General features: G+C 37.2%; 1 protein-coding gene across 2 annotated transcripts in view; it reads left to right on the forward strand.

Annotated features, from left to right (window-relative positions):
- The window catches only part of PTPRR (protein tyrosine phosphatase receptor type R), a 243,175-nt gene that overhangs the window by 111,223 nt on the left and 115,824 nt on the right, over positions 1-16,128 (forward strand). For both annotated transcript variants that reach the window (XM_019455098.2, XM_019455099.2), the window contains one exon: positions 15,236-15,349. In XM_019455098.2, coding sequence (XP_019310643.1) covers positions 15,236-15,349 — 114 coding nt within the window. The remainder of the gene's footprint in view (positions 1-15,235; positions 15,350-16,128) is intronic.

Genomic DNA, 16,128 nt, shown 5'->3' on the forward strand with positions numbered 1-16,128 from the left:
ATCTTTAGCCTCAAAGTTGGAAATTGAAATAAAATGCCATGCAATTATTCAGCATCTCTAAATAAAGATCCTACCGCAATCGTAAGAAGTTTCTCATAAAATGTGTATCCATCCTAAAGAGAATGGAGTTACAAATACATCCACTTGGACAGAACTGAAAAATACGTAAAAGATACTGAGTGGAGCGGATATTTTCTTATGTAGTTCCTACACTGACATTGCGGAAAAGATGACCTAGCTTGAATTTACAATCTAGAAAGGGAAACGTTAAATAGACTAAGTCACTAAATCTAGATGTTTTTTTATCATAACTGCATCTTGGGGGCCCTGCCTTTGCAAGCTGACTTCACTAAAAGACTAGTCAGATCTTCCACTGTAATCGGATGTGGGGGACCAAGGAATGAAAGTTAGTGACATGAGACATCCCTGGTCTAATTCCCAACCAGGGACCTCAGCTTTGTTGTTTTCCACCAGTAAACCAAGAACTGTCTGCCCTCATAAGAATTATGGCTCTCATTAAAAATTATGTATGAATTCATTAGTTAATCTGCACAGTGCTATCCTCAGGTGAAAAACCTCACAAAATATTTAGTTCACTTGAGTTTATTTCAAAAAATGTGTATTGAGTTTAGAATTTAGTTTGAGTGTTTAAAAATAATATAGTGGTTCTGGTGTTGGTACAAAGTTATGGATAATTCTGATTTTATCTGCAGTCTGTGATGATGAATAACCATGTCAAAAAATACTGCATCTGGAGTTTCAACTCATCTTAATAATAAAATTGGTGTAACTTCCTGTCTGATTCAATATTGCAGAAAACAGTCATCAAGATGGCCCAAATATATCATTTGATTCAAGTCAATCTCTATTTGCCATGAAATATAGAGTTGTCAGATTTTCTTTCTTTCTTCTTTCTTTTTTTTTTAGTATGTCTCCTGTGTGAAACTTGAGCAGATAATGATCCCAAATGATTGCTTGACATTAATTTCAAAACAGGATTTTGGGTTTAGAAGCAAGATTTTAGACTAAAAAGAAACAAAAGTTGTTAGTGATTTTCTTTTAATATCTAGTGCATAGATACTTTTTAATGTGAGGAAGACTAATGTGTTTACAGCCTGTCATTTGACAGAATTTAAAGTCTTAAAGAAGATGTGACTTCTTAGTTTTATATACCAAAGCATCTTCCCTGACAGTTTCCACAATCTTAAATTTATTTTTTTAATTGCTAGGGTGAATTACTCAGATGACAATTGATGCTGGGCTGTGTTGTATGAAATTAGACATTTCTAAATTTACCTGTAACAAGAGAAATAAGTTAAATATAGCCTCCATTGTTTTTCTTATCAATCCATGCACTTGTATTTAACAATTTAATAATTAGACCAGATATAACAATCCTAATAAGTACCGTGGCCCCAATCATGTTAAAAGAAAAAAGACAAGAGTATTACAGAAAATACTGGAAGAGATAACATGAAATTGGCTGGGTCATGCTATGCATTACAGTTATGCCGCAGACTACATCACTTAGAGTCTTTCTTTTCTAAAAATGAGATGGTTCTCAAGGTGTTAATAACTAAAATAACACATTGTGGAAAATTATACACTTACTATTATTTTGCTGTCTCTTTCTGCAGATGAAAAAACACATAAGAACATTGACTAAATCTTATCCCATGTTCTGTCTTTATTCATTTTTACTTATGCAGAAAATTTGTTAATTCCCACTGTGACAGAAATATCAAGATTACTGAGAATAAAAGTTGAAAGGACACTAGATCGTAGAGTTCTTATTTGCATCTCAAAAACACATGCCAATAAATCTCATTTCACTTTAGCATGTTTCTTGGAGAATTATGTAGTTCACCAAAAGAGCAAAAAACAGAATCCTATTACAGTCATTGACGTAGCACATAAACTACTTCGTGGAGGGAATGGAAATAAAAGGAAATTTATAACATCCTTCCATGGACGTTAGCCTCCAAACCACCCTTGCGATCAGACTGACTCTTCACAGTCTGTGTGGTCTCCCTGATGGTTCACAGCTCAAGCATTTGCATAGGAAAATTGACAGTCCCAAAAGAATAGATTTCTGTTGATTGAATGTAAGCACATATAAATCAAAAGGACCCACCTCTCTATTTTACCCACATTGAGAATAAAGCACCCAGTGGCCTGTGAGGAGTGCTAATTTCTTCCTTTTTAAAGTAACATTTATATATTTGATGGTTTTGGAAAGTATCAGTTTCTGACTAGCAAACAACAGCTTGGAGACTTGAAGGATCATTACTTTGCCCTTGGATATGTATTTCCAAGCATCCCTAACTGCCACTTAGAAGTTAGTTTGGTCTCAGTTCTTTCTTTTTTTTTTTTTTTTTTAATTTTTTTTTTTTAACGTTTATTCATTTTTGAGACAGAGAGAGACAGAGCATGAACGGGGGAGGGTCACAGAGAGAGGGAGACACAGAATCCGAAACAGGCTCCAGGCTCTGAGCTGTCAGCACAGAGCCCGACGCGGGGCTCCAACCCATGGACTGTGAGATCATGACCTGAGCCGAAGTCGGACGCTTAACCGACCGAGCCACCCAGGCGCCCCTGGTCTCAGTTCTTAATGGAAACAGTGGTCAGATGTCTCCTCTGTCCTTTACAAAAGCTGCATGAGTGTCGCGGTCATGGCTGTGATGATTACACTTTTGTCATCTTGACCGGGCTGGGTGTAGAAACCTGAATTTGTCTGACCTGGTTTTCCAGGCAACATTTGCCTGATTATTGGGCTTTTGTCCAAACAGGGTTTCTGCCTGGCCCGGATTCCAACCATTTTCAGCTCCAGCTTTTGGCTGCTGTGTTCTGCCTCAGCATGAGAAATGGTGAAGGAAGTGGGGGGAGGACTGGGGTGGAAGTAATGTGGGGGCGGGGGGAGGGGCGGGAATGAAAGAGAACACAGGAATAAGAATAATGGAGAAGTAACATTCAGTACAAGATAGAAAACATAATCTGGGAAGATGAATGGGGAAATTTCTGTCGGCTTGGACATATAATAATGAGACTTGAAAACTCTGTTGAAAGCAAGTAACTTGCTATTATGTTTGTTTACTGTACCCAGGGTAATATCTATTTGTGGTTAAATCATGATTTTTCTCCTGTCTCTAAAGAACTTTGTATTAAACCTCTATTTCCTTCTATTTCATCCACAGATGTTTGTAACTTTTATAAAAATATTTTTATAAGTTATAAATAGACACAATTTCACAAGGTATGGGAATGGCAGTATCATAAAAGTATAGTGTTATTTTATAACATATGGAAGCTTTATCTCCTCCAGTGAATTTGTACATGGGAAAGTCAAGACTTGTACCAGTTCATGATTTTAAGAATATCTTACTGTAAGGATGGGGGTTTACTCCAAATCATATAGAATCTAAAATTTTCAGAACAGTGTATAAAAGTTTCTACTTAATTGCTAAATTTTAGAGGTCTTCAAAGGCAAAAGAGAGGTTTTTTATAAGAATGTTACTAGGGGATGTGAAAGGGAACACTAATTAAGAGGTAATATTAAAATAGAGTAGAGAGATTAATGAAATGAAGAAAAAACTAGGTTATAAAAAGCTTTTTAAATGAGTAGGACAAAGGCTTCTAATCTAAATCACTTAATTTGATTGTTTAATATTATCATTTAATTTTTAGTAGAGAGAAAAAAGAAAAGGATGATGAATATAAATTCTATATCTATAAATATATAATTTAATTTAATGCAATATCTATAAAGAGCCTTCTGTATGGTTTGGGATTTGGGTTGACTGTTCACATAACCATGGTTTGCAAGGGTGAAGTAGGGAGGAAGTGGAAGCAGAGATTCTGAAATCAAAAAATCCATCTTAAAATGTGCCATTTTAACTTTAAACCTCCAATACATATTCTCTCCAAACATTATGTCACTTTAGAAAAATCAAACTGTTTTGACCATTGCTTTTTCCTCTGACCTAAATTTCCTGACTGACTTTGGCTACAGCTCCATGATAACTGAAACAATCAGTAAATGCAAACACTGCAAACACTGGAAATCCAATCAGGCCACGTCTCCATGTGTTGATGTTATTACTGTTCCAGGAAATAAATAAAGAGACTTCATTTAATCAACAAAGTTGCTACTCAATTTCCCCTTGCCCTGAATATCCATAGAAGCAGGTCATTTAGTTAATGGTTCTTAACGTTGATATATAGTAAATTCATATCTTTTTGTTTGTTTGTTTGTTTGTTTGTTTGTTTGTTTTTGAGAGACAGAGCATGAGCGAGGGAGGGACAGAGAGAGACACACACACAGAGAATCTGAAGCAGGCTCCAGGCTCTGAGCTGCCAGCACAGAGCCTGACGCAAGGCTGGAACCCACAAACCAGGAGATCATGACCTAAGCAGGAGTCGGACAAGCAACTGACTGAGCCACCCAGGAGCCCCTAGTAAATTCGTATCTTTAAGCCAAGTTTATGGAGCACCTTTTATCTATCAGTTTTAGCTGGTTTTTATCTAATAACTAGTGTGATCCTCAAAAGCCCCATGAAGGGGCACAGTTATTGTCCCCATTTGGCAGATGATGAAACTGAAACTCAGAGAGAAGTAATAATTTGACCAAGGCCCAGGATTAAATCCAAGTCTGTCTATTCCCTAACTATGCTCTGACCTATTATATTTTAGCGTGGCAAGGTTTTTTTTTATTTGGTATTTACTCACCTACCTGAAACTTCCAAACACACAAACACAATCATTTGAGGTTGTGTTCAGTCTTCCTAGTAATTAGAAAACAGAGTAGGCCAAAACTTTTAAATGTGTGAGCTCATAATTCAAGAACTTCCTAAGTATTTCCCTTTCCCACAAGGTCTTACCTTTCTAAACAAGAAACATAGAGACCTTTTCAGTCACTACCAGTACTCATTCAGCTCCTTCATGAATCTTTTAACCGATTAGCTAATCAATTGATTTTAGCTGCCTGTAACTACAACAGAGCAAGGATGTGAGAAACTCATGAAACTGATATCACAATTGTTTTCCAAATGTCTCAGAACATTACTCTGACCTAAACTCTAGTATCCTCATTTCATGTGTAAAAGGGGTAGCTCATCACAGTGTAGGATCTTAAGAAGCAAGATTAAGTCATCTGACATGTTATTGTTATGGCATAAAGGTCCATATGGTCCATATGGTCCATAAGACTATAAAGGTCTTAACTATATGGAGCAAAAGATTTTTCTATTTACCATTCCATCTTTCTCCTTTTGTTCTCAACATAAACTGGTCCTGGTGTTCTGCTGGTTTCTTCATTGTATTCTCACTCCTTAACCCCCTAAAATCTCAATATACACGAATAACATGCTGATTTTAGCTTATGAGTTATCAACTTTTACTAACCCTTAATAACTCATTAAATGACCCTTAGAGATAAATAAAAATGTATAGAATTGTACATCATGCACCCATATTTCTACACAGTGACCCTAAACTTTTAAATGGGTTCCAACGAAGACTCATTTGGCCTCCCAGTGCACCGGACCACATTTTGAGAACCGCTACCTGAAATCCACCAGTTATGCTTCATCAACAAATCCAACAGCCATTTATTGGTCCACATTTTTCTTAATCTCCAGCCGCATCTGGTAGTGTTGGGAAACCTCTTTTAGGAACTCTTCTCCTAACTTCCATAATACCATATTCCTGATTTTCCTCTGATCTTTCTCTCTCTGGAGATATCCATGCTGAAATCAACACCAACCAATAAGAAAACTTTTAGAGTCTTTTTGCCTTTTTCTAGATACTAGGGGTGGGTAATGTCTGACCTTGTAGTGCTAGTGTTGGTGTTAGAGGAGGCCTAGAAATAGCATCCTTCTCCTCCCCGCCTAAGATAGAGGAAGCAGCCTGTGGAGATAAAAATGTAGCTTTATTCTTGATAGATCTGCTGGAGATATGACTTAGGAGCATGATAACAATATACTTCTATGACTGCCTCTCCATCGTGGGCAAATTTACTAACTAGTCACAGCAATATCGGCCAACTGTGGTTTCCCCTAAAGGGACAGAGCTTTTACAACTTACTTTACCACTTACTAAGAGAAGACTAGATGATATGCTCTTTACAGACAAGCAGACCGCAAAAGGAAAGCACAGAGCCCACATGCCCCAGTATCTCATTCCAAATGTACCAATTATGCAAGTCATTTCCCCTCTGCTGGGGAGACCAAGGAGGGGAAGAATTAAGGAATATTACTTTATTTGGACTGCAACCACACAGAATAAAACATCAGCGTTGGGGAATAAGTGTTTCCTCCTAACATCATGGAAGGAAGAAAGCTATAGAAAGATGATAGTTACAGCATCACATTAAAATGGATAAATATTTGTATGATACATCTGGGTATATCTAATATATACACATGTATATTACATTATATTGTATTGCCTGCCTATGTATCAGAAAAAAGCTAACACTAAAAACACCACAATTTTTATTTAAGGGTAATGGGATAAAGTGTTAAGAATAATATTTACTTCTTTTACTAATTCTTGTGTTGTCTAAAGCTTCTATCATGACTATATTTAATTCTTATCATTAGAAAGATGAACTTTAAAACTCTCAAATTAGCCACAAGAGATAGACACTAACACTGATTTTTGAATTCCATTTACAACCAATATGGCACACAACTCAGAAAAAATTACATTGATTTTGCCTATGAGAAGCAAGCTTTAGAAAGTTTTAAGATGAGGGGTGTCTGGGTGCCTCAGTCGATTAAGTGTCCAATGTCAGCTCAGTAGGTGATCTCACAATGGGTAAGTTTGAGCCCTGCATCATGTTCTCTGCTGACAATGCGGAGCCCCCTTCAGATCCTCTGTCCTCCTCTCTCTCTCTGCCCCTCCCCTGCTCACTCCCTCCCTCTCTCTCTCTCTCTCTCTCAAAAATAAACATTTTTTTAAAAAATTCTTAAAAAAATAAAGAAAGTTGATAAGATGAAATGAACTTATTTTTTCTGAACGGTGGAAAAGTCAAACAGAGACATATTAATTACAAATCAAATATAAGTTGTGTTAAATCAATTCTGTGTGTTTTTGAATGATTAGGCATTTCAGGTGAACTACTTAACCAGATATAACCCCTCAAAAGTAGTGCCCCGGTTTTGTAAACTTTCTACGCCTACCATGGAATCCAGATTCTTCCAATTAGTAACAACACCATATTGATTATGATGATTCATGTATTCTTTCATTCCACAAAGATTTTTTTTTAATACTGACTATGTGCCAGGTACTGTTCCAGGTCCTAGGGATATAGCACAGAGCCAGACTGACAAGGTCCCACACCAGTGGGGCTCACATTTTAGTAAGGGAAGAAATAAAAGAAACAAGAAACTGTCAGATAGTGATAAACACCGTGAGGAGAAGACAACACAGTGATGTGATAGGTGGTGGCCAGGGAAGGTATCTCTGAGGAAAGTGGCATTTAAACTGAAAGCTGCCTGACTGGAGAGGGCCACCATACAGTGATACTGAACAACTCTTCAGGGGGCAAGAAGATGCCAATGCCATGAGGTAAAAATGAGGGAGGCTTGTCTGAGAAACGGCTTGAGGGAGGGATATGAGGCTCAGAAGGAACAGGAGCCAGTAAGGCCTTGGAGGTCCTAATTGAATTTAACCCTAAAAGTGATAAAAAGCCAGGAGCATTTTAAGAGAGAAACAGAAGCTGAACTCAGGAAAAAAATAGACTTAAAAATAGATACAAAAGGCAGAGAAACTATTAACAAAAGTTTTCTGTCACTTCTTGTCTAAAACTGTGAAGAGAGAACATATCTTGTCTAGGGCATCACAAAGAGCAAGCCAGCAGAACTCAGAAGATACAAGAAGATAACAATAAAACACGTATTACAGAAATCAAAACCACATTAGAAACAAAAAGGATAGAACAGATTCTGCTGAAAGCATATGCCTGAGAAAATTTCAATTGAATAAAGACATACAAGTGGTAAGAGAAAATAAGTACACAAAATAAAGTAGTTAGAAAGACAAAAAAATTTATATAATTGCACAATTTGTGTCCTTGAGGATGAACTAAAAAATTATGTCAAAGAAAAATCATTCAAATGTATAATAGGAGAAAATATTTCTGAAATAAAGAATCTGGAATCTGTAGACTTCAAGGGCATGGCTGGCTGCAGGAACTATCAACCCAAGGAAATACCCTGATGAAAATTTTTAATTTGAAAGATGACGACCCCTGTCAGATTTCAGATGGAAACAGTAGAGCAGGTTATCTACAAGACAGGCTAGCCTCAAGCCAAGGTATTTTTCATGGCAACTTTCAATACCAGAAGGTGTTGGAATAATAGCAGAGTTCAAAGGCAAAAAATAAAAATAAAGCTTGAATCAAGCTTTATTAAAAATAAAGCTTGAATCAAGCTTTATTAAAAATAAAGCTTGAATCAAGCTTTATTAAAAATAAAGCTTAATATCCAGCCAACTTGTCACTGTTACAAACACCACATACATTCTCAAACATATGATGCCTCAGGAAATATAGCACTCATGAACCCTGCTTGAAAGAAGCTATTTGATAATGAAATCCGGCTAAATAAGAGATATAGCAAACTAAAGAACTCAGGAATAGTGGCACTCCTATTTAAAAAGGCTGATCATGACCACTGAATCCATTTGAATATTTAACTAACACTATAGAACTTTAAAAATTATAATTACAAAACATATTCATCAGTGTAAATAATGCTAACACAACCCAGTATCCGAGTGACTTAATACAATAAAAGTTTATGCTTAATTCATGTCGTTGTTTAATCAGGGGTGTTGGGCAGGGCCTCTGTGTCATACAGTGTTTTGGGGTGCCAGGTATCTGCCTTTGTGTGGCTCCACCATTTTCACAGTCTGAGAGTCACCCTGGAACCATCCAGCTTGTAGACAGAGAGAAGAGAGAAAGATAGAGAAGGCAGCCTCATTCTTAACTGCCTCAGACTGAAAATATCACCTCACTTTCAGTTATAATAATTGGTGAGAACTATCACATGGCTTCACCTAGTTGTAAATGGGCTGAGTTTCCAGGAGGAGGCAATAGGCTGGATGAGTAGTCTCTATTACAAGAATATAATGTAAATATATAAAACATAACAATATAAAAATAATAACATAATTATAAAAACTGGGAGATGATCATGAGAATTGGTGGGAAGAGATGTACATTGTCTTTGTTTTTCATAGCAGGAAGTTAATAAATACTTTCTAAAGTCTATAAATCAAGAAATAAAAGTTTAAATACATTGACATATATTATTTCATACTATAAATATAGACACTGGAAGAAAAAAATACAGAACAACAACAACAAACCAGACCACAATGCAAAAGATAGAAAATTAAGGAAAAATAAAAACAGATTTAAAAAGATAACATAAAATAATACAACACATCTAGGTCTGTTAAAATAATGAAAGTGAATGGGATAAACTAGCCTATTAAAAGTAAGACATTATTAGATAAGAATCTAAACATGATATTTGATTACAGTATATATTATAAATATAGAAATATATCCCAGATATATTAATAAGTGAAAAAAGCAAATTGTGGAATGATATGTGTTGTTTATTTGTACTTAACAGTGATAAACATGATGTATAATATATACATGTTATTTTTATATATAATATATGTATAGAAAATATTTGAATGATACACAGGAAGCAGTGTTATTTCTGGATATTGAAAGGACAAGCATGTTTTCACTTTTTACTATGTATCTTTCTGTACCTTGATTTTTTTAATAATAAGTATGAAGTTTTTATTATAAAAACTTAAACAAAATATAACTAAAGTCCAACATGGAATACTCTTGGAGAACTGAAAGATGCAAACAAAAGGAGGAGGAAGGCAAGGTTGTGGAAGGCTGACAGAATGGTCTTTGAGCTGAGTCTCCAGGGAGAATGAAGGAAGCCCAGCCAGTGATTCAGATATACACTGACACAATGCAAAAGGGTATGGCCTGTTTAATACACCTTACATACAGCTGGAGGATAAAGAGCATGATGGGAAGGACTGGGAGGTAACACTGGAAGGACAGGGAGATTGCAGTGAACCAAGGAGTTAGAACCTCTCATTAGAAAATGGGTTTTCCTGGGGCACCTGCGTGGCTTAGTTGGTTAAGCATCTGACTTCCGCTCAGGTCATGATCTCACTGTCAGCTGTGCCGACAGCTCAGTGCCTGGAGACTGCTTCACGTTCTGTGTCTCCCTCTCTCTCTCTCCCTGTCCCTTCCCTGCTTGTGCTCTGTCTCTCTCTGTCTCTCTCTGTCTCTCTCTCAAAAATAAATGAACATCCAAAAAAATTTTTAAAAGAAGGAAGAAATAAAGTTAGATTTCCTTAAAGTATTTTAAGTAGTGATTCCATTGGGCTAGCATTCTGCACAGATCACTATGATGTCCATATAGGGAATGAATTAGAAGCCAAAGAAGATTGGCAACCCATGAAGATTCTATTCAAACAGTCCAGATGGCCGTGGTAGTCGTCTGACCCAAGATGGTAGAAATGTTAGATGAAAATGGATTCAACCTTCAACAGATATTTAAAAGGTAGAATAAATAGAACTTGATAATTAATCGGATGGTGGAATGAAGCATGAGGGAAAAAAATCAAGTCAATTGACTCCCAAATATGAGACTTCATCCCATTATATGGGATACAGAAATAGGTGTAAATTTGGTCACAGAGGGGGAGAGGAAAAAAGGTAAGTTCAGTTGGTGATATTGAGTTTGAAGTGTAAGAAGTAAGACATTCATGTAGAAGGAAGCAGGTATAAAATTCTGAGAAAGGTGGGAATGTAAAATATGAAAATAAAAATAAAATAATATTGGGGCATCTGGGAGACTTAGTCAGTTAAGCCTCTGTCTTTGACTCAGGTCATGACCTCATGGTTCGTGAGTTTGAGCCCCACATTGGGCTCTCTGCTGCCAGCATGGAGCCCACTTCGGATCCATGTCCCCCTCTCTCTCTGCCCCTCCCCCGCTCACACCCTTGCTTCTCTCTCAAAACTAAACATTTAAAAATAATAAGAAAATAAAATACTGTCTAAAAATAGCAGAGGACAACACAGAATTGTAAAAAGGGACGTGGCAATTGTATAAAATGCTTCTGATAGGTCAGGGTCTTCTCCTTGGTTCAAAGACATAAACAGGGAAACTTTTGATTTTATTCCGGGAATTCACTTGACAATCTAACCTCTGGACAAAATGGGATGCTCCTTGTTAATAATGTGGAGTTAGACGTCCCAGGTAGCAATGGGCACACAAAGTTAGAAAGACATAGGGCAGATTCCTCTTGACAGGCTTGGTCCTGAGGAAGCTGGGTTCCTTTGTGGCTGTTGGGAACGGAGACTTTGAGGGGCTTTGAGGTCACCTCGCTAGGAAGAGAGTTGACCATTTGGCCTTCCTCCTCCTAATGGGGCCACTGGGTGTGGTCTTGACTCTTACTGGGTTTGATCAGATGGCAGACCAGGCTGCATTACATCAAGAGGGGTCTAACATTTAGAAAACTGCCCCCCTCCCAGGCAAAAATTATTCACCTGTTCTTGAAAAATAAATTGCTAAAAGCCAATCACATACTTCTAATTTAAATATAATGCTGGTGAATAGAATTAAGTACTACATTTTAATGAATTCCACTGGACTGATTTATGTCTAAGGGTCACAGGCTTCGATTACTTTAGTGGACAATCCAGTGATCAAAGAAAGTCTTATTACAAAGTAGTATCTCTTTTTCCCGGGTTGTGGGGTAGCTGGGGTGGACCCTAGGCCCCAGGTAAAGAGTGTTGACTCAGAACTCTCTTAACGAGGCAGAGGCCAAAAACATTTAAATACAGATGGAGTTTGAAATCTTTGAATTTTTTAATATGTTCCATTTTTTTTCTGTATATGTATTTATAATACCAATAAAATACTCGATTGTTTTTGGATAGTAACTCTATTTGCATTATTTACTGCTGTGAATAGCTTTATGGCTTGGTATTTGCATTTGGAAAGAGCCTTTGAATCTCTTGAAATTAAAAACTTAAATCATTTGTATGTTAAATAATACAAATGACTAAATGGGTTTAGAATTCAGACTAAAATATATCCTGCATTATTGCATGGTAACTTTGAAGTTGTGACACTATTGTTATTGCCATGGAAATTTATATTCTATCATAGTTGTTATGATTTTACATGATAGGAGGAAAAGAAGCTGTGCATCTCTAGCACCTATCCAGAAGGAAGGAATGAACATATATCCTCTAACTACAGGAAATCTTACACTTTGATTTCTTCTGAAATAAAATTCTCATTTTGTCTCAAATCCTTTGTTTTTCTCCAGTTGCACTCATACATAATCTCTGGCACATGTTAGACCCTCAAATATATACTTATTTGTTTGTACTTCATTTGAGTATCACTATTTTATGGGGGATATCTCAGGCAAGCAGAGAACTGAGGCAAATTATTCAAATATTTTGATGCAATGAACCAGTTGATTGCAATTTTAAACTAATTATTTCAACTAATTTCTTGACTCTAGTTAGGTAGTCTAAATTCCTGTTTCAAATGCACAGCTTTTGCCTTCTTAGAAAGTTGCCATTTTGAGTGATTTTTAATCTTGACTTCCCATTTCACTTCCATTTACCATTTTCATCTGGGGAACTTCGATTTTAATACTGTTTCCACAGTTACAAGCTTCGAGCTAATCATGACCCTGGGAATTGAGTTCTCAAGTGTGTATGCAAGCCCCTTGAGTCTCGGTTCCCAGCGTAGACTGCTGGCTCCAAACCCTGCCCGTAGGGATCAGAAGCAGTGCCTGCCTGCTCACCCCGCCTGACAAACACTGGGGGTGAGCCAGAAGTCAGTGGTTCCTAATCAGCATTTGCAGGAACTGAGGAACCCATCTTTGGCCTTGCAAAGGAAGAGGAGTTAAGTCTCCGGTGCAATGTCCCCTATCTGTTGGTGGTTTCCACAGCCTTGCAGAGCCAAAAGGAAACTGTTGGACAAAAGGAAGCCCTCTCTTTCTCAGAACCACCAGATGGACTGAGTTTTTCTTATCTTTTGGATTTTCCATAAGGCATGTTTCCATAGAACATAAAGCATGCATGAAACTATAATGCTTTCCTCATTACTACATTTCCAAATCCTGATCATCTTTCTGGGTTGAGCTCAAGTCTTACTTTTCTGTATTAAATTATGCTGTTTTATATCAGAAAAAAAGTTGGTCTATAGACAAGTAGAGAGAATAATATAGCAAACAATTATAAATTATAAATTATAAAATAATATAGCAAATATACATTTGATGGGTTTTATTTCATAAAAAAAGTTATCACTGATGGTGTTGATATAGCTTTTCTACCTATCCCCCAACATAATTCTCCCTTCCCCCTCCTCAGAAGCAAGTTGTACTTTATCATTGGACTGTTAGCTAAAGTTTTGAAATGGTTCTGACCTTTTCTGGATCTCAGTTTTTGGCAAGGAGTCCAGTTTCAGTTTACTAAGTGACCCACTTCTATGGTCCCTGACCCTAGGCAAACATTAAAAGATACTAAGGTGTGGGTGCCCGGGTAGCTCAGTCAGTTGAGCATCCAACTCTTTATTTCCAGCTCAGGTCATGATCCCAGGGTCATGGGATCAGACTCTTTGCTGAGCATGGAGCCTGCTTAACATTCTCTTCCTCTCTCTTTCTCTCTCTTGCTCTCTCTCTTCCCTTCTCTCCCATTCATGTTCTCTCTCTCTCTCTCTAAAATAAAAAAAAATTAAATTAAATTAAGAAAAAAAAAAAGATCCTAAGGTATAAAAGCAGTCGGGAACTTCAGCTGGGTTCACCATTTAACTGATTCATGTCTTTTGACCTCCCCAAATCCCTCTGATACCTGTAACATTGAGTATTTGGTCCAGTTTCCAATCACTTATTTTGTACTAACTTTATGCATAGAAGTTATGTATAACTTTATGTATTATTTCCTTAAAAAACGATAAATTCTCAGTTGAGCATTTGACCACGTCGGCTCAGGTCATGATCCCACAGTTCTTGAGTTCGAGCCCTGTATCAACCCTGCCGCTGTCAGTGCAGAGCCTGCTTCGGATCCTCTGTCTCCTTCTCTCTCTGCTCCTCCCCTGCTCATGCTCTCTCTCCCCATCTCTCAAAACTAAATAAACATTAAAAAAAAAACAACAATAAATTCTTGAAAATGTTCCATTGTCCTTTTACAACAAGCTGTGAAAAGGTCCTGTAAGAATGTTTATACTATAGTAGATTATGCATGTAAGCCAATCTCTTTATCACAGAAGTGCACAAATAGAGGTGTGCTCCACTTTGTAGAATAGATGATATTGCAACCATCTAACAGCTATTTTATAACCTGCTATGGTCAAGTTAATGAAATAAGCATTATAAAATATAAGAAATGCATGAAGAGTTGGTTTCCCCATCTTGCAAAATACCTACCTCAAATGATTATGATGCATTTTTGAAAATACTTTGTTAACTAGTTCACAATTTTACTTTAAATGTAGTAATACCACCCATGGCTGAAACAAAGGCTATACTATGAATTTTGTAACTTGATTTGTATTTTAGGAATTTTTAAATACTTAGCTGTGCTTTTCCCCCCAAATAACCTGAAAATTAAGAGTGTTTGCCCAAACAAATGAAAAACAACTGTTTACCCTAGACCAAATTATGAGTACCATTGGCTTCTTTACCGGAGTTTGAAAATGCATTATTGCACCTTGTTCTTTTGCCTTGCACTGGCAGTGGATCACTACATAAAGAAACTGCCAAGTCTAGCATCACAGAACCTACACAGCATGTGACTGTGTGTGAACACAAATTAAAGATGTCCTAAGGCTTGGATTGCTGAAATGTACTTGGCCGTATACTCCAATCTGTCATCTGGCCTTAAGCTAAAGGCCAGCACACATTTCAGGGAAATTCCTTATGAATTGATTATTCCCTAGCTTTATTTATTATACCTAGACAAATTGCATCATATTTTTAACTAACATCATTTAAAATTTCACATAAAATGTCCCTAATCTCCATTAAAAATGCAATAAAGCACCATGAGTATGAATTTCTCAGTCACAGAAATTGTCATGGTCAGCCATCAGCGGGCACTGAATGTGGAACCAAAAATTTACTGTAATTTTGATTTATTTTTTCCTCTATTTTTCAGACGCTGCAAATGGATGTAAACAGGCTGAACATAACCTTGCTTCGGATATTCCGCCAAGGAGTGGCTGCAGCTTTAGGACTCTTACCCCAGCAAGTGCACATCAATCGCCTCATTGTAAGATGCCTACATTTTGCATTCCCAGTACAAACTTTGATCTTTATTGAAGGCTTTAGTAATAAAGAGCCCCCGTGCTACAGTTCTATGGCCCAGGAGCCAAATCTGGCATACCACCTCTTTTTGCAAGGAAAGTTTTATCGGAGCAAGCCTCACCCATTTGTTTACATATTGTCTATGGCTGCTTTCGTGCTACAATGGCATAGTTGAGTAGTTGGCTAAATTGAAGGCTAGAATATTTGGCTAGTTGGCCCTTTCCAGAAAAGTTTGTCAACTCTCTGATAGTTCAGGGCTAGCTACTATCCCGATAGATATGAACAGAGGGGCCGAAAATACTTGTCTCACCAACCTAACACTACTCCCAAAATATTCTCCTTAAGAGTGAGAGCTTCTACATCAGTTAAGACACCATCTCCAAACAGTATCTATTTAAACCCTTCAAGTGTATCAGGATGAAGGGTACCAAATGCACAAGGCAGAGGATTTCGAATAAAGAATAAAGAAGACCCAACCCTTCAGGACAGCAGCACAAATGGAATGCATGAATAGATAAGGCTGGAAGTCATGAGAAAACTTAGATGGGGATCTGATCTGGGGTGGGGATGAAGTAAAACCGAAGGATCTTTTGTAGAGGGCCCACTTCAGACCTATCTATCAGTCACCCACATCCTTTCTTTCCCCCTTTCCTCAGTGTTTGGGAACCTTGATGTCATCCAACTACACGTTCCCATCTGCACGTGAAGGTGGGTGTGAGCAAAGGCAAGGAAAGGCAAATTCAA

Source organism: Panthera pardus, unplaced genomic scaffold, assembly GCF_024362965.1.
Source record: "Panthera pardus isolate Hobbes unplaced genomic scaffold, ASM2436296v1 HiC_scaffold_6, whole genome shotgun sequence".
In the NCBI taxonomy this organism is placed as follows: domain Eukaryota; kingdom Metazoa; phylum Chordata; class Mammalia; order Carnivora; family Felidae; genus Panthera; species Panthera pardus.